This window comes from Camelus dromedarius, chromosome X, assembly GCF_036321535.1.
Source record: "Camelus dromedarius isolate mCamDro1 chromosome X, mCamDro1.pat, whole genome shotgun sequence".
Taxonomy (NCBI): Eukaryota; Metazoa; Chordata; class Mammalia; order Artiodactyla; family Camelidae; genus Camelus; species Camelus dromedarius.
In genome coordinates this window covers 35,075,986-35,099,490 of record NC_087472.1, presented here as the reverse complement: position 1 = coordinate 35,099,490, position 23,505 = coordinate 35,075,986, and the positions used below count along the sequence as shown (strand labels likewise).

Genomic DNA, 23,505 nt, shown 5'->3' with positions numbered 1-23,505 from the left:
TATTCAAGGAAGACACCAAACTGACGGATGAAATTTCAAAGAGAAAAAGTAGATGTCAATTTTAAGAGTTTCCATGAAGATGGCACCTATAAAAATATTTTTAAAATGTAGGTCAAAAGAAAAATATTTCTCTTTGGTTAACTAACAGTACTTTAAGGTTTTATGTGTGCAAAAATCAAATACACCTACTTCTCGTTAATTGAAATAGGAACTTGAAATAGGCTCAGAACAAAGATTTCTCAAACATGACATAAAAAGCACTAACCATGAGAGAAATGATTGATAAATTTGACTACATTCAAACTGATTTCTATTCATTAAAGACATCATAGAGTTGAAAATGGCAAGCCATAGTGAATGAATATTTTGCAAAATAAATAGCTAACAAAGAACTAATACACAGAATATATATATGTGTATATATATATATATATATATTTAAATCAATAAGAAAAAGAAACAATCCAACAGAAAAATGGTCAAAACACTTGAACAGACATTTCACAAATGGAAATTCAAATGGTCAATAAACATATGAAAAGCTGCTAAACAACGTAATCAGAGAAATGCAAAATAAAACTGTCATGAGATATATCATACTCAACAGATTGGACAAACATAGAAGTCTGACAATAAAAATGTTCATGAGGATTCAGAGCAATAATAAATCTCTAATACTGCTGGCGGGAGTGTAAACTGGTATAATTGCTTTGGACATAGTTTGGAGTTATCTAGCAAAGCTAAAGATGCATTTATTCTACGTGTCAAAAATGTTAATCTGAAATACATATTGTAGCCCAGTGACTGGGAAATGTTTTCTGTAAAGGATCAGACAGTATATACTTTGGGCTTTGTGGGCCATATGGTCTGTGTAGCACCTACTCAACTCTGCAGTAGTAGTGCAGAGCCACCATAGACAACAGTGAATGGGTGTGGATGTGTTCAAATAAAACATTCACTTATGACAACATATGAGGGGCCAAATTTGATCTTTGAACTGTAGTCTGTGATTCTTGTCACAGAGCAGTGTGTGCACATGTATACCAAGATATGTATACAAGAATGTACATAGAAGCATTATTCATAATAGTCCTGAACTATAAATAACCCAATTGTCCACTAACAATAGGATGGATAAATCAACTGTCTCTCTCACACACAGACACACACTGGAATACTATACAGCAATGAAGATGAATATATTATATAAAGATACTTATCCTATAATTTCATTAATATGAAGTTCAAAAAGAAGTATAATTAAAGTACTTTGTTGGAGAAATGGAAGGGGATTATGATCAGGAAAAGACAGAGAGAGGAGGACAGGGGTTTCTAGGATGCTGGCAATGTTCTGTTTCTTACATGTGTGGTAGTTAAGTGTGTGTTTCCATTATAATTATTTGTTAAACTTTGCACTATGAATCATGTACTTAAAAATAACAATAGTAACAATAAAGACAGAAAAAATTTAAAGAGAAGCCCCTCATAAACACACAAACAGACACACATACATTGTGTTTCCTTGTTAAGGAGCTTGGAAAAGCCCAAAATATAAATGGCCAGGGAAACACAACTCTCATGAAAGAAGGCCAAGAATGCCCAAAAGATAATACATTTCTGCTTTTAAGCACCAAACTGAAAACAAAACAACCATAGTACACTCACCTGGTATTCCTGGCTGGCCTGGATTTCCTGCCACACCTTGTATGCCTTTTTCACCTGCTGGGCCTGGAGGGCCAAAACCAAGAGGGCCCATAGGCCCCCTATTTCCTGGGAGACCTGGCAAACCTGGGTTCCCAGGGGGACCTCTTTCACCCTTAAAAGCAATTCCACCCTGAAAAGGGAAAAGTTTAATACAGAAACATATAACAGCTACCTGTAGGTGGCTATTACTAAATACAACCAGAAAAATGATAAAGCCAGAAATAGTTCTTAAAAACAACATAAGTGTGCATTATTATAGGATGGTATATGTGATTACTCCAGTTATTCATTCTTTCAACAAATATTTTTGAGTCCCTACTATGTGCCAGCTGCTGGTGATACCACAAAGAATAAAAATAGGCAAAAATCTCTGCCTTCATGAAGCTTACATTCTATTATAAGCCAAGAAGTTTACAGTCCAGTTAACATTTTATAAAATACTACTTTCTACCTAAATATCCTGGGTTGTGTGTTATGCACAAAATAAGACCCTATTCATTTATATTCAATCTTTAGGCTCTGTGGCACATTTAACATGGTCATCTACCCACATTCATCTCTAAGCCTACTATATATAAAAACCAAATTAGACTTCTGTTGTTAGGTCTAAATAAAACCAGACAAGGTGACGTGGGTAAGAGAAGGGGAATATCACACTGACCCATAAGCATCTTAATCTACTGCCCGCCTATTCATAGCCAATAAAACTCAATATAGTAATGAGTTAAGAAGAAGGAATTTATAAAACCACTGAGAGAAAAGAGTTGTAAAGAAACACCATGTAGTCAATAACAATATACCATTACTATATATAATCACATTCTTTTAAGCATTGACTGGATGTTCACCTTAGCACCAGGCCCATCCTAGGAAACATCACTAAGTAACAATTTGACATCACAAAACCAAGAATATCGAACCAACTCACAGGTTCTCCTTTGGGGCCAGGAAGCCCTGGCAATCCATCCTGTCCAGGGGTGCCAGGTAAACCAGGAAGCCCTGGAGCTCCAGGGGAACCCAATTCTCCTTTGTCACCCTTCATTCCTGGAAAAGTGAGGATGTCACCGGGTTCACCTTTAGATCCAGGAAAGCCTGGAGCACCTGGAGCTCCTGGTATGCCCTGAGGGGGAAAAAAAGGAAGTAAAGAGGGAAAAAAGAAGAAAGAGAAAAGGAAAATCAGTTTCTTTTTTTCTAACACTTTTTCCAGTTTATCCCATCAATCCACCCAATAACATTTAATATACAAAGCTATGAGTCCAGTGAGACATGTGCGTCAGCAACAGTGAAAGAATCAAATAAATCACAATTTAATAGAAAAACTAAATTTCTGTTACATATATCTGCAAGTGAAAATCAAAGTGAATCCAAGTGAAATGGCTTTCTTCTACTTCTTTTGTTCTATAATATACTCAAAACTTACTGCTAATCCTTTGGGACCGGTTGCACCAGCTTGCCCTTTTTCACCCTTCTGTCCAGGGAAACCAAGCGATCCTAACACACACAGAGAGACACACACAAGCACACACATATACAGTAATGTAAGCTTAAAGCCTGAACTTCTGACAAACCTCATATAAAAATCAGCAAGTCGGGAAGTCAGTTTTAAAGTAAGAATGCCATTCAATCCCATTTATTAACAAGTCACATTTTAATTTTCCTATTTTATGTTCTCAAAATGAGGAAATCATCCTTTCTTTTATGTAAATCTAACATTTCATGTTATATATTATTGTATCCTTAGGTATTTCCAATTCCACAGCCTCTCAGAGCTTACAGCTACCAAGTACTATGCACAGAAGTGCTCAGGCTCCTATCACCACCCCACTGCCAAGGGGAAAAGGAAGTAAGGACAAAGTTTGCATATCTTTCTTTGTTCTTAAACATTTTCCTAGATCATTATCAGTTCTTTCTGTGGTTTGTCACTCCCTAAAGTTTGGTTTAGGAGAAATGCTTAGTGTTCAAAGACTAGAGGAAATATTACTAAAGCTGTGGCTCTCAAAATGGGTCTCTGGGCCAGCTGCATCAGCATCCCCTGGGTGCTGGCTAGAGTTGCTAGTTCTTGGGCCATCTACCACAGGTCTACTGAATCAGAAATTTTGGGGGGGAGGGGTGGGATCCAGCAATCTCAGTTTTAACAACCCTATAAGTAATTGTGACACATTCCCAGGTTTGAAAACCACTCGACTGGAAGTACAAGGCTAGATGATTCACTTGCAGCTATAAAACTTGCTAAAAATCTATCTCCAAGCACCAAATGAATTGGTTCCTTTGGCAGATACACCAGACAGAAAGGGAAGATATCTGGTGTCTATTCTCAGCCCTGACTGACGCAGACAGAGTGTGATTTTAAGAAAATATAATAGGCTATCCCAAGAGGAGACTGAGTAAAAGAGTTGTGGGTCTGATGGATATCAAATATGGTTCTGATTGGAAATGGAGAAGGAAGAGTTATATATAAAAAGAGAAAGACTTAAATATTTTTTAATTTTTAAAACTTAAAAAAAAGAAAGAGGAATATTGGCAGTTGGTTGCCAAACTCGAGTAGAAGCCCCGTTTCTTAATGACAACATGTGATACATCCCTAATGACTAGAATCTCTGCCACTGGAAACTACACTCAGGGGCCAGGCATTATGAACATTTTCCCCAATTTTCTGGAAGAAAGAAGTCTGACTCTGTATAAGTTATTTTCCTCACCATATGGAAAATAAGGAAGAGATTTTTCCTGGAATAATATTGTCAAAATGCTTTAATAGAAAGTGTTGGTGGCTTCAGGTATTGGAAACAAGAGCATAATTTATTTCATAGCAGATAGTGACTTTTCATATTTAATTATTTATGGATATGAATGAATAGCTATAAAATGAGAATCCAGCATCATTCTAAAACTATAAGCTTACTAATATCTAGCCTAAAAATATTTTTAAAAGTTGCCCTGAAGCAGAATGTTTTACCTGGAGGACCTGGAAGACCTGGCAAACCAGGCTGACCTGGAGGCCCTGAAATACCAGTTCCAATGCAGTTGAAGCAGGTGTCACCTTTGTCACCTAAAGAAAGCCATACCAAAAACAAATTTTACTCTAACTGGTACATATACCTTCTTTAGATAGGTTCTAAAGAAGTTATCACTAAGGGACAATATTCCTACCTAACAGTCTAGTTGGAGAAGCCTATATCTAGAATCAATTCATTTGATAAATATTTACTGAGTGCCTACTATGTCCAAAGCTCTAGCAGTTTGTGACACAATGATAAACAAAACCGACAAAATTGATACCTTCACGGTGCTCACATTCTACCAGTGGCTGGGAAAATGGGCTTGGATATGCTCAGGGATGGGTGGCAGGTTGCAATTGTAAATACTGTGGTCAGGATAGACTTCATTGAAAAGATACGATGAAAAAAAAAACTTACAGGACGTGGCACGTGCATAATGACTGTAGAGCAGTTCAGGCAGAAAGAATAGCCATGTTAGGCATATAGAAGGAACAGCAAGGAGACCAGATTGCTGGAGCAGAGTAAGGAAGGGGAACCAGGTCAGACCATTAACAGGCTGTAACAAGTAGCATACCATAAAACACCATATAGGCCATCATGAAGACTATGGCTTTTACTGTGAGATACATGAGAATCTAGGAGAAGAATTTAAACAGAGAAGCAATGTGATATGACTTAAATTTTAAAAGGATGAGTCTGGTTGATATGTTAAGAATAGAATTTTAGTGCAAGGATGGAAACAGGGTAACCATGTAAATGGCTACTGCTGCAGTGATCTAGGAGATATGGTAGCTCATTCCTGAGTGACACCAATGAAGATGATGAGAACTGGTTAGATTCTGCACATATATGAAGGCAGAGCCAATGGGATTTTCTCATGGATCATATGTGAATGCAAAAGAGGAGGGGAATCAAGGATGACTCCAAGACAGATCGAAGATCAAAATGTAAAAGGCAAAATGATAAAGCTTCTAGAAGAAAACACAGAGGAATAGTATCAGGTCCTTGGGACAAGCAAAGATTTCTAAAACAGAATATAAACAGCACAACCATAAAAGAGGATATTAATATTTGATTTCTTTTAATAAGTAACTTCTATTCAAGAAAAGACAAGTAAAATAGTCACAGAATGGGGAATATATTTGTGATACATATCAACAACAACCCAATTAAAAATAGAAGAAGATAGGTACTTTACAAAGAGAATCTACAAACTATAAAAAAAGAGGCTCATCATCAGTAACATGAGGGAAATGGAAACCAAAGCTTCTTTGGAAAATGGTTTGGTGATACCTATGGAAACAAAATCTACACCTACCCTATAACCCAGCAATTCCATTCCGAGGTATATACACAACAGAAATGAATGCCTATGTTCTACAAAATATATGTATAAGAATGTTCATAGCAGCTTTATTCATAGTAGCCCCAGACCAAATGTCCATTAACATTAGAATGAGTATTTAGGAACATCCATATAATGAAATACCAAAGAGCAGGAAAAAAAGAAATACTGCTACAAACAAAAACATGAATATATCTCACAGATATAATCTTAAAGCAAAAGAAACCAGACATAAAAGAGCACAAAGTTTAAGGTTAGGAAAACTATCTATTAGAGGATAAAAGAGTAGTTATCTTTGGGAGTTGCTGACTAGGATGCACAAGAGTCTTCTAGATTCCTAGAAAAGTTCTATATTTTGATTTAGATGGTAGCTACATGGGAGATTACAGATAGACAGACAGACATATACAGAGATATACATATAGAGACAGAGTATATAGAGACACATATCTAGATCTATACCTATACCTATGTCTAATATACATAATATTCCAGGGAGGTATGAAGAAAAACAGAGCATGTAATACACTGAAAACCAAATGAAGAAAGCATTTAAAGAATGGAAGAATCAAGTTTAAAAAGGACTGAGACTTGATATTTGGATTAGCAGGGAATAGGCTGCTGGTGACTTTGACAAAAGCAGCCTCTATGGAGGGATGGGGTGGGGAGTCAAGTCCTGATTAGAGTATGTTTAAAAGAAATGAGAGGATATTGCCTAGAGATAGTGAGTAGAAAATTCTTGAGGATTTTTGCTGCAAATGGGAGCAGAGGAATAGAGTAGTATCTGGCAGGAGAAGTGGGATCATGGTAAGATATTTCTTAGATGAGTGAAAAAGGCTTATTTGTATACTGCTGGGAATTATCCAGTAAAAGGGAAAAAATTGATGATGTGGGAGAGGTAAGAATATCTGGAACAAAATCTTGGGGAAACAAGAGGTAATGGAATCTACTGTACAAAGAGAAGAACTGCTTTAAACAGGAGCAGTTATAATAATAGGAAGGCAGAATATATGGGCACAGATGCAAATAGGTGGAAAAAAGTGGTGGTGGCAATCTGTGAAAGTTCCCTTGTTATTGCTTCAGTTGGTTAGTGAGGGAGGAAGCAAAGCCAGAATCTTAAAATGAGAATGGAAGAGGAGGTGCTAGAACTTTGAAGAGAGAAGAGAAGGTACAAGCTCAGAAGAAGTGGTAATTTGGAATTTTCAGGGCTGTGCTTTTGTTCCAAGGGAGTAAAATGGCATGAGCGGAGGATAAAGGAATCAAGAGTTTATGCACGGGATTAATTATAATGATTGATCATGGAATTTAAGCTAGGTTAAGAGAAGAAGAAAGGACATCAAAAGGTTGAGGGACAGCCAAAGTTGGTAGGTTTCAGTGATTGTGATGTAATGTTGGAGTCAGGTTATTAGATATAGTGAGCTAGAAGGATAGGATATAGTGATCAGAAAATGAGATTCAGGAAATCAAGACTATGAAAGTGTGCATTACTGGTAATGGATGGTCTTGGAGTATGACCATGGGAGTGAGTGGCTGATGATATAAGGGATTTTGCTTATGATATGAAAGATTGAAGGAATGAATATGGAGATCAAACCTTTTATTCCTTGTTCTCCTTGGAGTCCTCTATCACCTGGAGATCCTGGAGGGCCTGGAGGGCCTGCTTCACATATCTCACCACCTGAGATAAGATAAAGCAATAGCAAGCCAACTGTAAAATATTTGGAAGACTAAACAAAAACAAAGCCCGGTAAGCTAGAAAAATAGAGCTATTTTCCATTACTCCTCTGCAGTAATACAAATACCTATAAGCAAAAGGAAGATATAATATTGGTGGTAATTTGAAGAGCAAACAAGTATCAAAGAATCACCAAAAATCAAAAGTAGAAATAGCACAAGAAATTGACACAACACTGCAAACTGACTATACCTCAATAAAAAAAAAAAAAGAAAAAAAAGTAGAAACAGCAGAAGAATCTCTTAGCTATCAGAAACACAAAGAATGATGCCAATCTTCAACTAGATTTACTTAAAAATGAAAACAAAACAAAAACAATAATAGACCTTAACAAGAGAAAACTATAGCTTACTTGGAGGGATGTGAGGGCCAGGAGGGCCAGGGGGCCCTGGAAGGCCAGGAGCCCCAGGCTGTCCATCAAGTCCAGGAGATCCAGGAATGGAAATTCCAGGTGGACCTTCATCACCTTTCTGGCCCCTTTCCCCAGGAAAGCCAGGGGGTCCAGGAGGACCTATGACTGCAGTCCCTAAGATAAGAACAAACATCCATTAAAGTGGTCAAAATGATCTTATTTTAGACACATTACTTTGGTTATCAGTGAGACATTAAGTAATGATAAGATCTTCCTTTAATGTATAATGCCAGTTATGTTCTTATTTTTTCTATGAGAATCAACATCTGGAGAAAAGATGGAAAGTTCCAATAACATAAGTACCAGTTTGAGTGTAAGAAAGAATAATTTAAAGTAGCTTTATTGCTTTTGGAAATGTACTAATAACTAACTCTCTATGCACTCTTCTTGGACATTACGATCTTTTAATATCAGAAATACTAGAAAGCCTTTGACAGAAGAAAATGAGGTATCTCAAAGTTCTCATGTAAATGTGGCTCTATTTCTCAACGTTCCTCTGTTCCCACACCATTAACACACTTTTTCATCACTACGGCTTATATAACATTTTCAAAACTGGTAAGGAAAATATACCTACTTTTGTTCTTTTTAAAATCATCTTCATCACACTTACAAATTTACTTTTCTAAATGAATTTTAGAATCAGCTTGTCATTTTCATTTAAAAAACCCAAAGAATTTTGAATGAGACTAATTTGAATTTAAAGGTAAAATTTCAGTAGAATCACCTATATATAACATTGAGTTCTCACATCACTTATTAACTTTTTATTATTTCATAGTATTTTACAAAATTATTGCAAAGAGGTCTTACAGATCTTTAGTTGGGTTTATTCACGGGTTAATTTGATTGCTAATATGAATTTTACTGCTATCACTATTGTTAACTGGATTTTTTTCCCCTTGTATGTTTAATTTTTTATTGCTGATTTAGAGAAAGGCAAATTATTGACGCTTGCAACACATATCTGGCTAACGTGCAAACATTCTAAGTTCTGGTAATTTGTCATTTGATTCTTTTAGGCTCTCTGAGTAGATTATCACACGGTTTGTGAATGACTAAAATATGTTGTTTTTTAAAATTACATCCATACACCTCTTTTTTCTTCCAGACTTAGTGCATTGGCTGGGATCTTTAGTATAAGAACAAACAGTATTTGTGACTGTGAGTATCTTTATCTATTCTTGATGTCAATGATAATGCTCCTGATGTTTCACCACAAAGTATGCCATTTCCTGCACAGTCCTGTATTTCCTATATGAAGTAGACAGCTTCATAAACTTAAGAGTTTCCTTTTAATCTTAGTTTAAGAATTTTTTTTCTTTTTAAAAATGAATGAGTATTGAATTTTATTGACTGTTTTCTCTGCATCTATCAATCTATTCTTTTTCAGTCTATCAATGTAGTCAATTACAGTAATGCTGAACCATCCTTGCAATCCTTGGGTAAAATCTATTTGGTCATAATATCATATTATTGAATATACTTCTGGACTGATTTGATAATATTTTATTTAAGACTGTTGCTTCTACATTCACAAATGATATTGAACTACAGTTAACTCCAGTGTATGTCCTTGGTGGTTTGGTATCAACACTGTTAAACTGAATTCCCCTTTATAAAAATGTTCTGAAACAGTTTGTAAAAAATGAGAATTACCTGCTCAAAAACTTGGTACAATTCATCAATAAAACTTTATAAAACCACCCATAAAACCAATGCTTTTCCATGGAGATCTTTATTGTTTCAAAACTTTCTATGGTAACTGATACACTTAGGTTTCTTACTTTCTCAGGACAAGTGTATTAAATTATGTTTTTAGTTTCATGAGGAATGTATATTGCATCTACAGTTTCAAATATATTGATATTGTTTTCTTACAATTTAAAAATTTTAATTGTATTTATGGTAATAATCATTTTTTATTTTATTGATTTTATTTGTGCCTTCTCTTACCTTGACCTTGATCATGTTTTATTTTTATTTTTACCTTTATCAAGTTTTTCCTTCTATTTTGTTTGTGCTTGCTTTATTTCCTATTATTTTTTCAATTTCACATTTATTTTTAGTATCTCGAATTTTATGATAAATTAAGGCTATGGCTTTTGGCTATATCTAATGAGTTTTGATATGAGGTTGTTTAGCATTTAGTAGTTTGTCATCTCCGTTCTATATCCTCTTTATCTCTAGAGTTATTTACAAATGTACATTTTAATATATAAACATTTGATGTTTTTTGCTCTTAATGTCTAACTTTATTTCACTGTGGTCAGAGCATGACCTCTATATAAATTTTAAAGATTTTTTTTCTAGTCTAATAGAGTCAATTTCTATAAATGTTTCATGTACATTTGAAAAGAATGTATTTTCTCTGCTGTACACAACGGTTTTCTCTCCTCCCCAGAAATACAGCTTGATCATGTTGCTCAAATCATTTATACCCTTATTTTTCACCTACTGGATATGTTGTGGATTTGCCAATTCATCGCTTATAGTTTATCAGTTTTCACTTTATATATTCACAGCTATATTTTTAGATGTGTAAGTTTCATGACTTTTATATTATTGTGGTACAATTTGTCTATTTATCCATATAAAATATCTTTGTTTTTTAATGCATTTTTGCATTAAATTTTATTTCATACTGTATTAGAATTGCTAAACCAGCTTTTTTGGGAAGCATTTGTATAATATCTTCCCACTGCTTTCTCTTTTTTTTTTAACTTTTTTTTATTGATTTATAATCATTTTACAATGTTGTGTCAAATTCCAGTATAGAGCACAATTTTTCAGTTATACATGAACATGTATATATTCATTGTCACTTTTTTCTCTCTGTGAGCTACCATAAGATCTTGTATATATTTCCCTGTGCTATACAGTATAATCTTGTTTATCTATTCTACAATTTTGAAATCCCAGTCTATCTCTTCCCACCCTCCACCCCCTTGGCAACCACAAGTTTATATTCTATGTCTGTGAGTCTATTTCTGGTTTGTATTTATGCTTTGTTTGTTTTTTTTTTTTTTTTTAGATTCCACATATGAGCGATCTCATATGGTATTTTTCTTTCTCTTTCTGGCTTACTTCGCTTAGAATGACATTCTCCAGGAGCATCCATGTTGCTGAAAATGGCGTTATGTTGTCGGTTTTTATGGCTGAGTAGTATTCCATTGTATAAATATACCACTTCTTCTTTATCCAGTCATCTGTTGATGGACATTTAGGCTGTTTCCATGTCTTGGCTATTGTGAATAATGCTGCTATGAACATTGGGGTGCAGGTGTCATCCTGAAGTAGGGTTCCTTCTGGATATATGCCCAGGAGCGGGATTCCTGGGTCATAAGGTAAGTCTATTCCTAGTCTTTTGAGGAATCTCCATACTGTTTTCCACAGTGGCTGCACCAAACTGCATTCCCACCAGCAGTCCCACTGCTTTATTTTCAAATTTTCTATGTCCTTTTGCTTTAGATATGTCAACTGTGCACAGCATATAGATATTTTTATTCCAATTTTTATTTTAGTTTTTGTCTTTTAATCAGGGTTTAATCCTTTCACATTTATTGGAGTTACTGATTTATTTTTAACTTCTACTTGTCATTTTATTTAATTTTTTTCTCTTTATCCAGGTTTGTTTCTGTCTGTCTTGTCCCAATCCTAACTTGTATTACACAGGTCAAGATTTTTGCTCATTTTCTTTCGTCAATGAGTGTGTAAGTCACATTTTATTTCTATTCTTCTCTAGTAGTTACTACTAAAATTTTAACCTATGTACTTAAACCTATATGTTTCTAAAAACTTATAAATATTTAAATTCTTTCCCCCAACAAGACAAAAAAACTTTATCATTCACTTTCCTCATTCTCTTTGTACCGCTACATCCTATGTTAGTAATGTGTCCAATTATAGTTCCATGATGTCACTTAAAATACTTCTGGTATTTTTTAATGATCAGTATTTATTTAGATTTACTTTATTAATATTTTTCCTAACCATAGGTTCTTACATCTTACCACCCCCATCCCCAACTTCAGTTTGAATTCATCTCCTTCTTGGAATAAAATCTCCAGTAACTATTTCAGAGATCTGGAGGTAATAAACTTTCTAAGTATCCCATCTTCATGCTAGGATGATAGTTTGATATAATACAGAACCTCAAATTTATAGTTATTTTTCCTCATTACTTTGAAAATATGCTCCATTATCTTCCTGTGACTCTCACTGCTTTGTAGGTGATCTGCCTTTGCTCTCAGACAGTTTCTAAGAATTTCTTTTTATCCTTAAATTCTAAAATGTCTCCATAATGCATCTAGTGACATATTTTTGTATTATTATTATTTTACTTTTGGTTAGCAATTCATAAGCCTTTTCCCAGGGAATCATGCTTTTTTTTTAATAGATAGAAGTTCTCAGTCTCTAATTTTTCAAATATTGTCTCTTGTCCCATTCTCTCCTCCTTAAACTCCTTCATGGTGGATTTTGGAACTTCTACATTTATCCTTTATGTATCTTAAATTTTATTTCATACTATCTAACAGTTTAACTTTTTTTGCTGCATCTTTGGAGAATTCCTTATCTTAATTTTCTAGACACAGTATGTGTTTAGTCCATATCTTGAAATTAGAAACCCAAAGTGTATACTTAGAGCAAAATGAGACCCACAATTTATTCTCTTTGGGAAGAACACTAAATGTCACTCCCCTTACCATGTTAACATTTCATTAGCCAAATACTTTTGAAGGGAAAGGAACCATAATTTATTAAACATGTATGTGTGACAGATACCGTACCAGATGTTTTTTTTCAAATTTTACATGAATCTGTACTATCACCTCATTGCAGAGAACATCGAAATAAACGTGCTAGACAAGGGCTGTGCTCAATTTGTGGCCAAATTAGAAATGCTTTACTATACTGTGTATCTTCAACAAGGGAAGAACTGAGGTGCAAGATTTTACTGCACAGCAAAATCACCATGGGGATTTCCAGGTAGATGTTTCTGGAATTCTAAGTGGATAGTGCTATTTACTAGTTAAAAAAACAGTAAATCTTACATACCTAGGCATTATTAGCACAATGTTCCCTTCCATAACAGCATACAAGATATAATGATCAAATTTTTAGATTGCAGAAATGTTTGGTGTAATTTATAAATAACAAGAGGTAGAAATTATTTTTAGGGTAAAGGGACATTCACTATTCAAATAATTCAGCTTTTTTTTTTTTTTTTTGTACAGGTGAGGAACTTGGTGAGAAAGGCTATAGTAGAGTTGAGAAGTTTCTGTCAATTACAAAATACTCATTTCTTCCACTACCATGCTCACCCTGGACTAGTATGACAATACTATATACATGGATTAGTAAAGATACTATAAACACAGGGGCATTAAGCACAGTCTTTTTTACCTGGAGGTCCAGGAAGGCCAGGTGGACCCTGTATTCCAGGAAATCCTCGCTCTCCTTTTTCTCCAGGCAAGCCAGGTAACCCAATGTTTCCTTTTTCTCCTACAGTTACACCAGTTCCAGGCCTAGGAATTACCTTTAGTATGAGAGAAAAAAATAAAGGAACTCAAAGAGGAAGAGACTTGTTCTTCTGAAAATAACCTAGTAGCTGCATATGATTACAATGCCATCATTTTCACAAAGTGTTCAGATGAAAAATCATCAAGACTACTTGTACAGATTATGAGTAGCATTTTATAGCACCCTTAACCTTCAACATATTAGAAAATGTCCAGTAACAGTACTAGTATTACCACCTTCCTGAGCCCCAGGCTTACAGAGCTAGAATTATGTTTGATGTCTCTTAGCTTCTAATTCATATTCAATTCATTCCAATCACCTAAGCCTGGTAATTCTTTACTAAAAATGTCTAATTTGTCCCCTTCTTTCCTGTTGCGACAGCTACTATCCTTATCTCACACTTAGACTAACAGAATTATTCCCTGAATCCAAATCTACTACTAGGACATACTTCCTCAAAAAACCAATTTTTCTGTGTTAATTATCCTGTTTAAGGACTCAAAATTGTTCACTACTTTTTACTATATCTGATGTTACTTTTAATCTTGGACTCTGTCAAGTCACTTCTCACTCCCAATACTTCTTTCGCCTGTTTTATGTTCTGTTATCTCTAACAATGAATTTTTGAGAGTGAGGTATGTCTGATTATAACCACTTCATGCATCATGCACATTCTTGCCTTTACCTTTGAATATGCCATTCCAAACAGCTATAATGTCTTCCCCCAGTCTTTATCTTTGCCAACCCACATTTCTTTCTTCCTCTTAAAAAAAAAACGCATCTCTTCCAAGAAGGCTTTATTAATTAAAATCAGCTAGCTGATCATTCTCTTTCTATCTTCTTAGACTTGAATGCCTAAAGAATTTTATATTAAATACTCTAAATATAAAGAAATTAACCTTACAGAGCTATAAAGGCAAATAAGCTTTAGATTTAAAAAACTGTCAGTCTGAGGTATAAATCATCACCTACTGGCAAAGCATGATATTCAGCCTAGCTCTATTGAAAATTAAGAAATATTCAGACAAAAGGAAACTGAAAGTTGTAGGACCTAGAATTCAGATAGTAGTTCAGAAGGGAAAGTGGGCTGTTGGATAGGGCTGTACTCTCAAAATTTGTATTTCTTCTTATATTCATCAAAATTTTATCATCTCACTTCTTAAAAGGAAACACTTTCTCAGAGAAGTAAAACTCTGATTTTAAAATGAAAGTGAATAACAATTGTCTAAAATCTTCTTTAGGTATATCCTCATTAGATTTGATAAAGTGCTAAATATCAATATCTGAGACTCACTGGACAAAAAAAACTAAGTTAATGTTACTCAAGTGTCTGAGCGTATGGTTTTATGGCACTTGCACCTTTGCAGCTTCAGTGCAGTCTAAAGTCAAGGATCTTACCAAATTTCAACCAAAGGAAAACCACTATGTCAACTGCAATAATGATATTTTATTCTTAATAAGATTGGAAATATATCTGACTTAAATTTCATGGTGAATGCAAACATGACTGAAAATTTGTAAACCTCCCAAGTCGTCTTTCATAGTAGTCTCCTACATTTGTTATTAAGAGCCCCTAGGAAGCACACACTCAGGGAAGAAAGAAGTATGAATCAGACAATTACAAATTGAGAAAATCTATTGAGACCAAATCCATCTTTCCCTGAGCCCTGCAGGAGAAAGGACCAACAGTTTCCCCAACAGTTTCTTTTATTGAACCTTTGGAAGCAACTCTTGCACCACCTGCTGGTTACTTGAGAAATGATTTGGCAATCGTGATGCAAAAAAACCAATGACATAATTTTGGATCTTTATTATATAGGAGAAGTAACACACAGGCAAAGCAATACAAAGACTTTGAGGTCAACATCACTGAAGATTTCAGATGTAAAGACTTTTAAAGACAGTAGAAGTTGATAATGACTTAGAATTTTGTGTTCTAAGAGGAAAAGGTATGGAATATATAATTAAGACAAAAATTAAAATGCACAAATAAATTTAATGAATAAAAACTGAAAAAAAACTTACAAGTCCAGGAGGCCCAGGTGGGCCAGTGTCACCTTTTTGGCCCTGTTCAATACAATTGTAAAATAGGTTAGTGAAAATCACATGAAAACTAAGTTTCATAAAGAACCGGAAATCCATAATAAAATATCTCATAGAGAAATACAAAACGAGGAAATGAAACAGTGGTTAGCTAAGCCTAGGAAGACCTGTGATGTTGTCTCAGATTTACCAGCTATATGCTGACCAAATCAATTAACTTAGTCCAGAATTCTAAAGTATTTCTAGCTGTAACATCCTTTGATTTTAAGACTCCTATTTTCCAGCAAACTATAAATATTCTAAAAGAAGATGTTGAATTTTAAGCTGTTATAACTAGAATCAGCTAAAACTTACATTTTCTTACATTTAGCCATGTTCCTTTTCAACAAAATCGTCAGGCGCAAAAGTTTAGTGTCATTTCCATTAGTGACAGATACTTTGGAGCTGATGGACTTAACTATCATCAGGAATAGCTAATGAACCATCATTACTTTTATGAGTTCACTCTTAGACTCTAGTAAAAGACAAATTCAGACAAAACTGTTACCCTTAACCAGTAGCTACAATAGAATGAAGAAAACAGCATTCAACTGTTACTCTACTGGCCAAGACCCAAGAATAGATGTCTCTCTCACACCTCTATTCTCACTCTAGACCTGTTCATAGGTATCTTTCATCTGTCCATGAGCTCTTTTTAGTTTAAGGAGATACTCTGTCCTATAACTTTACTTATAACTTGAAAAACAAAATCCTATTTTTTGAGTACTTATTATCTTCCTTTATTCTAGCTATATCTCTTAAGCCAAGCTAGAACTTGGATCTAGTTTCGAGATAAAAACCATCATTAAAACATGTGGTCTCTGGGTACATTCAAGTTTGTAACACCTTTCCTTCCGTGCCTGCACAACAAAGCTTTTCCAGTTTGGGTTTTCATAGAAAGCCATTAAAGATCAGAGAGGTTGGAAAACTGGATATTTTGTGATCTGCCATAAATAGCAGAATTGTGCATTTCATACATTCTTTCAAAGTCACTTTTAGAATAGGTAACTAAGTAAATGATTTCAGTCACGCTGCATAATCAAATGGAAAAAAGAACAAAGAATTAGCCATAGACTTCCAGACAATAGTTGCATAGAGAATGGAAATGTTTAGTGGAGATATTCTAAATTCACAGCTATAAGCCTTTTTAGTATGAGGACCTCACTAAAATAGTGCTGAATCCTCTTTCTGCAGAACAAAAGTTTTGTCAATACATGCTCAAAGCAAAGGCACTACCTTTTCACAATGGAAATGTTGAAGTTAAACAATTCTCCATGTATTTCCACCACATGGACTGTGATTTAGGATAATGAAAGAAAATTTAGAGGAAGTGGTATAAAAGAAAAAAGACCGCCACCAAAAGATGGATTTAAAGAAGGTATGTTTTGAATACAAAGCTAGTTACTTAGAATTTTTTTTCATTTACAACTCAATCTTGGGAAAGAAAAGATTATGTTAATCAGAATAAAACCAGTCACTTCAAAGTATTAAAATTCTTACCTTTTCTCCATCCCTTCCTGGCTCACCAGGGTAACCAGGATCACCAGGCAAACCCTTTAAACCACAGAAGACAGAGTGACATCAGCAAAAATGGTGGAGTAAGGACCTCCAAAAATCCTCTCCTCCATAAAAGCAACAAGGACGCTGGCAAAAATAGTCAACTTTTTTAGAACTCTAGTAATTAATCAAAGGCTTGCAGCAATCCAGGAAGCATTTCTTGGGAAAAAAAGATTGAATTTTGGCAAGAACACAGGTTTGTGGCTCTATTCCCATCACTGTTCCTCATCTCCACAGTAGCCTTGAAAACCAACAGCTCACAATCACGGTAAAAACCAGCAGCACAGCAGCAATTGGAAGGGAAAGCACTAGGCTGGAACTTCTTTAAAGCCCCATTCCCAGAGGACTGCCATTATTTGACTTGTCTGGTGGTTCCCAAAAAGGTCCCCTTTGCAAGACTACCTTTATTTGATCTAATTTGAGTTCTCTTAATGCAAACAGAGAAAAGCCTTTTTCCCAGGGATAGGGATATCTGTCAAAAACAATCAGAGGCAACTGTTGAACATCATGGATGCCTAAATTATTGTTCTGAAAGAAGCTAGGAACTGAGGCCCTGAGTTTACCACTCCCCCATACGATTTTCTATGTTTAAACCATTTGTGTATCTAGAGTTTGTAAGCCGAGGGCTGCCTGTTTCACAAAAGCATATGGAAACCAATTTGTCTGATTTTATTATTTCTACATTCTAATCTTGCTTAGAATGCACCCTTTCCTTCAGGATAGTCTCCAAATTTCATCAGATTTTCTATCTGTCCTTGAAAACCTCTTTTAACATCTGCAGTGAATACTCCTGATACGGAGGCTGCTTAAAATAATGTTTCTGGACTCAGATGTTTTCATTTCCCTCTTTTGGGGGGCAGTAATTAGAATTATGTGTCAAAACTTTTACTGAAAAGACTCATGTTCACAAAAATGGTATGTGAATGTTTTTTAGCATTTTATTCGTAATGGTCTTAATCCTTCAATGAGTATATGGATAAACAAACCTTGGTACATCCATACAACTACATACTGGTCAATAATTAAAAAGGAAAGAAATACTGATATACAGTACAATGTGTTATACTATGTGAGAGAACTCTGATTCAAAAAGTCATAAAGAATATGACTCCATTTATATGACACTGGAATAGCAGTATTATAGGGACAGAGCAGATCAGTTGTTGCTAGGGGCTTTGAGTGGGGGGACAGGGTAGGGGATAACTACAAAAGATCATGGGAGAACTTCTGAGGGCAATGGAACTATTTTTGATTATGGAGATGGTTACACAACTGTATGCATTTGTCAAAACACAGAAAACTGTACACTAAAAATGGTTCATTTTACTGTATAAAAATTATATCTCAATAAATCTGACTTAAAAATCTGTCTTTAAAAGCAGAGGAATTTTAAATTCATAGTCAAAAGATAAAGAAAGAATAATTCCTATTCATCTATTTGCAAACCCAAGCCTCTTTGTCATCCTGCTCTCTACCAACAGGTATAAATGTTACCATTTTGCGGGGGGCACGGGATGGACTCCAAATACTCACTGGAATTCCTGGTTGGCCACTCTCTCCATCTTTGCCCGGTTTACCCTATAGAATTCAAAGAAAGGTAAGAATGTAAATTTGTTATTTAGGAAGTATGAGGTTAAAAAATATAACGAGCTTTATTCCTGCCTTTGACTCTACTAAGTAGACCTTTCAGACTTCAATGTTATAATAAATGAGTATGTCAGTCATGACATTTTGAGGCAATAAAAGCAGGATTTAAGAGAAAAGAATAAAATTACACACATGCATGTGCATGTGCGCACACACACACACACATATTTAAAGTTTTCTGCAAAGAGTATTAGCAGTCATAACACTTACTCTTTTGCCAGGCTCTCCTTGCTCACCCTTCTCACCTTTCACACCACCTGGAGGACCCTATACACAAAAATGTAATTTTATATTGGTTCATGGAGTACTATATATCAATATCAGTTTACATTAAATGATGCTAAACAATTTTAGGTTACTTACTGGAGGACCACGAATCCCTGGAGGTCCAGGAGGCCCTCGGTCACCAGGAAGTCCCTATGCAGTAATAGGGGAAAATACCGCAATATTAATACTGTTAGTACTATAGCTAGCTACGAACATTTTTAACAGGCTCAACTACAGACTCATGTAATATAACCAAAGATAATAATAAGTTTCAAATTCAAAGTTGCAATCTACTAGACAAAAGACTCTAGAGCCATCTTTGCTCATTTCAGTTAATTTTAGTGCATGTACAAGCCAAGTTTTGAAGTAAATAACAAGAAAATGCTTAAAGTATTAATGATTTATATTCTTATAAAATATTTTATAAAAAGCAAGAGTACCTAAGATTTGGGGACTATTTAACACACATACATTTTTGGCGGAGAATGAAATGGCCTGATCCATATGGATGGTAGACTTAAAATAATTTTCCTTTATTCTTTCTTATTAGCATTTAAGTGAAACAACAGTGCACACACACTGTTGAAGGGTGAGCCACTATTCTATAAAAGAAGTGCTTTATCATCTCATTTATTCTAATAGAAGCAACATATCAGATAATTATTTCTAAACACAACAAGGTTTAATGAGTAGTATCTTTCTCCTTGCATATCAGTTAAATGTCGAGAATATGGTCATCTAAGACAATGACTATCTATCTTACCATGATTTAATTTTGTACATTAAGGCATTATTCATAATAGCCAAAAATGCAAATAATCCAAATGCCCATCAACTGATGAATTAATAAAATTGTGGAATATACATACAAAGAAATATTATTCAGTCAAAAAAAGGAATGAAGTCCCAATGTTACAACATGGATGAACTTGAAAACATTACACCAAGTAAAAGAAGCCAGAGAAAGAAGATCACATATTACATGATTCCATTTATATAAAATGTTCAAAACAGTCAAATCTACAGAGCCAAAAATTAAGACTAGTGGTTGCCTAGGGCTTAGGAGGTTGGGGAGAAATATGAGTAACAACTAATAGGTATGGGGTTTTGTTAGAGCAGGCTCATGAGAATATTCTAAAATTAGATTGTAGTGATGGTTTCATTACCCTGTGAATATACTAAAAATAAGTAGAATGTACTTGTACACATAAAATCGGTGAACTGCATAGTACATAAAGTATATCTCAATAAAGCTCTTTAAAAATTTAATTATCTCAAATCCTTGTTATTTTTAAAATACTTCCACATATAACCATATTCCAGCTTGTAGTGCATTTTAATCAAATGCCACTTTCATTGCAAGATGTTTGTTGATTTCCTCTCTACATACTCACCTGATCTCCTTTCTGAAACTCTACATCAATTGGTCTTTTCTGTTCACTGATCTGCCCAGGTGGCCCAGGGGGACCCTGAAGACCTTGCTCACCCTGTTAGCAAGATAAAATAAGAAAGTGATATTTCATAATTTACACAGACAATAATATAACATGTAAGCTAAGTTATTTGCAAGAAGCAAAAAGACAAGTTCAAATGACTATGAAAGGAGAAAACTGAGGGCTGAATCATCAACTCTTTTCTTTACTCACCTTTTCACCCTTGGGTCCCTGGAAATTTAAGCCCATATTCCCCTGCAGAGAGAGACTTCAGTTTAAAACATCACCAGCAATAACAAAAAGAATCCGCAACAAATAAAAGATGTAAAGAAAAAGAAAATTACCTTCGGTCCCGGGAGTCCCGGTGGGCCAGGAGGGCCCTAAAAACAGAAGACACAGAAAATGGAAAAAGTGTTATGTATTAATGAATTCATTAAGTTATTTGGTTTCATAAAAAGTGAGGACTGAAAAAGCCCTTCAAAGTAATATTTCCTGTTTTTTTTCTCATTGCTTTCTAGTAAGAGACACACATTTAAACTGATTTAAACAAACTAGATAAATGCGGAGATTTCTTGAGACAAGCTAGAAGTGGGCAGGAGAAGAAATGCAAGGACAGGTAGAGGCAGAGGGGTAGCACTAGTGCCAAAATCAGTACAAAAATGAATCTCAATAAACATCAAACTTACCATATCAGAACTATAGGTTAAATTTAGGTACCATAAGACAACTAACTGTCTAGTTCTAAAAAGCATATGTTTACTTTCTTACTCCAGTTTTATTTTATATGATCTTTGTATATTTGAGAATGTTTCAAGGTTTGAAAAATAAATTTGGCATCTGTCTGTCCAAGTAGATCACCTCTTGATTTCAATGGACCTATTTATTTACATATTGTACCTTGGTGGCATTTCTAAGGCTTTGCTTCACTGGTTGAATCAGGGTTAATTGCAGGGACATTCAGAAGTACAGAGTGAATCAGGTATGTGGCCACAAGAATTAAGGGAATTCAAGGTGTAACAATACACCTAGGGTATGCCAAGGTTGTAACAACAGAGTTAGGAAAAACTGCCTTAGTCCAGAATCTCATGCTCTGCAAGACATCTACAACTGAAACAAACTAAACAAAGAGGTTTTCTAATCCTCTTCTGGAGATTTCTAAGAAAGCAGAAACTACAGTCTTTTCTGATGGATCTTCTAGTGTTTATTGAACGTTATTTCCTTCATTCACGAATAGAGGACCAATTGTCACAGGCAAAAATGTACAATCTATACAGGTATAATGAAAACTGTCACTTAAATATATGGTAGATGAGAGATAGAGTGGCACATGAAAATTACTTTGACTGAAGTACAATTTTCTTGCCCTTTTAAGAGGGCAACAGCATATCTCTAAGTCTAAAACATGACTTGAATGAAATCTAAGTATTTTAGGGGTAAAAACAGAATTTATTAGAGCAGAGTAAAAATATAAGGTACCAAACAGGCGAAAAAGTAAGAGAATTGGCTGCCTATTCAGGGTCTTTATAAGTTTTTGCTTCTTTCCTGGTGTATACAAATCCACTGCAGACTGATTCACTACCCTCACCAATCCTACTGTTTTGTCATAGGCCCCTAAGAAATGAGAACTGGTATTTTTTGTGAATATCTGTTTTTGTTCCTCTTTAACAGAAAATTGCAGCTTGAAGAAACATATTTCATCAAGTGACTAAAGTGTCTTAATAAGATGTCCAGAACCAACTTCAACACTGACACATCAAGAGGTGCCAACAAAATACTTTATTTAAAATCTTTCCTTTTGTGTATCTCATTTTTTTCCATCTATAAAATGGAGCTATTACTTAGCACATATATTGTTTACTATAATGCTGTAAAATCTCCCATAAATAAGAAAATTATAGATTATGAGCATTGAAAATGCATTATGCTTTCAAGTAATATAAATATAAATATTTATAAAAGAAATTAAAAGAAAAGGAGGAGAAGAAATGAAACTATAGAGGTAAGCTTACCATCAAACCTGGTGGTCCTGGGGGACCAATTGGCCCTGGTATACCAGTGGGACCAGCTGGGCCCTGTTATTAAGGAAGTAAAGAAAAGGATGAGGAAAAAAACCCTCACTGTATTGTACAAAGAACTAAAGGGATGAAATTTAAACTTTAGTTGCCAGAATTCTGTTCTATAATTCTTTAATTTTGAAGTATTACAAGAATAGTTTTAAAATGTAGAATAAAAGTAACTGTAAAGAAATTCAATGAAACAGGAAAAATGCAGCTTTTAGAAAACTTGTTTTACAGCAGTTTATAACAAATGTGAGACCAACACACAGTGAGGTCATTTTACAAAATAAAGCAATAAAGATGGACATTTAGTGGGGTTTTTATGTTAGAAATGGGAACAAGAAGGCTACTCATTTCAAGGTGGCTTCCTTACTTTTAAAATATAAATAAATAAGATTAAAGGCAAAGAAGGAAGTGAGAATAACTGGGACAAAAGATAAGGGAATGGTGTAACTATTGTGGAACATAATTTGGCATCTTAAAAAGTTGAAAATTTGACTGCCTTGAAATCTAGCAATTTTATATCTAGGTATAAATCCTAGAGTGTTTTGTAATTTTAAAAAAATCCCAAAACAACCCAAATATTTAACAATAGGAGATCAGAGAAACAAACTGTAGTATATTCAAACAATGGAATGTTACATGGAAGTGAAACTGAACTTAACATATCAAATAGAAAAAGGTGTAGAAAACTACACATAAATTTCATATTATTTTAAAAGCTAAACTAAATACTCTATTGTTTCA

General features: G+C 34.6%; 1 protein-coding gene across 2 annotated transcripts in view; it reads right to left on the bottom strand.

Moving 5' to 3' along the window:
- COL4A5 (collagen type IV alpha 5 chain) overlaps positions 1-23,505 on the bottom strand; it is a 196,142-nt gene that overhangs the window by 66,089 nt on the left and 106,548 nt on the right. For both annotated transcript variants that reach the window (XM_010992394.3, XM_064482925.1), the window contains exons 10-25: positions 22,711-22,773; positions 21,046-21,081; positions 20,915-20,956; positions 20,663-20,755; positions 19,365-19,418; positions 19,212-19,268; positions 18,888-18,932; positions 17,298-17,351; positions 15,741-15,782; positions 13,599-13,731; positions 8,133-8,306; positions 7,640-7,723; positions 4,658-4,750; positions 3,125-3,195; positions 2,633-2,824; positions 1,666-1,834 (exon numbers count right to left, since the gene is read on the bottom strand). In XM_010992394.3, the coding sequence (XP_010990696.2) occupies positions 1,666-1,834; positions 2,633-2,824; positions 3,125-3,195; positions 4,658-4,750; positions 7,640-7,723; positions 8,133-8,306; positions 13,599-13,731; positions 15,741-15,782; positions 17,298-17,351; positions 18,888-18,932; positions 19,212-19,268; positions 19,365-19,418; positions 20,663-20,755; positions 20,915-20,956; positions 21,046-21,081; positions 22,711-22,773 (1,402 nt within the window). The remainder of the gene's footprint in view (positions 1-1,665; positions 1,835-2,632; positions 2,825-3,124; positions 3,196-4,657; positions 4,751-7,639; positions 7,724-8,132; positions 8,307-13,598; positions 13,732-15,740; positions 15,783-17,297; positions 17,352-18,887; positions 18,933-19,211; positions 19,269-19,364; positions 19,419-20,662; positions 20,756-20,914; positions 20,957-21,045; positions 21,082-22,710; positions 22,774-23,505) is intronic.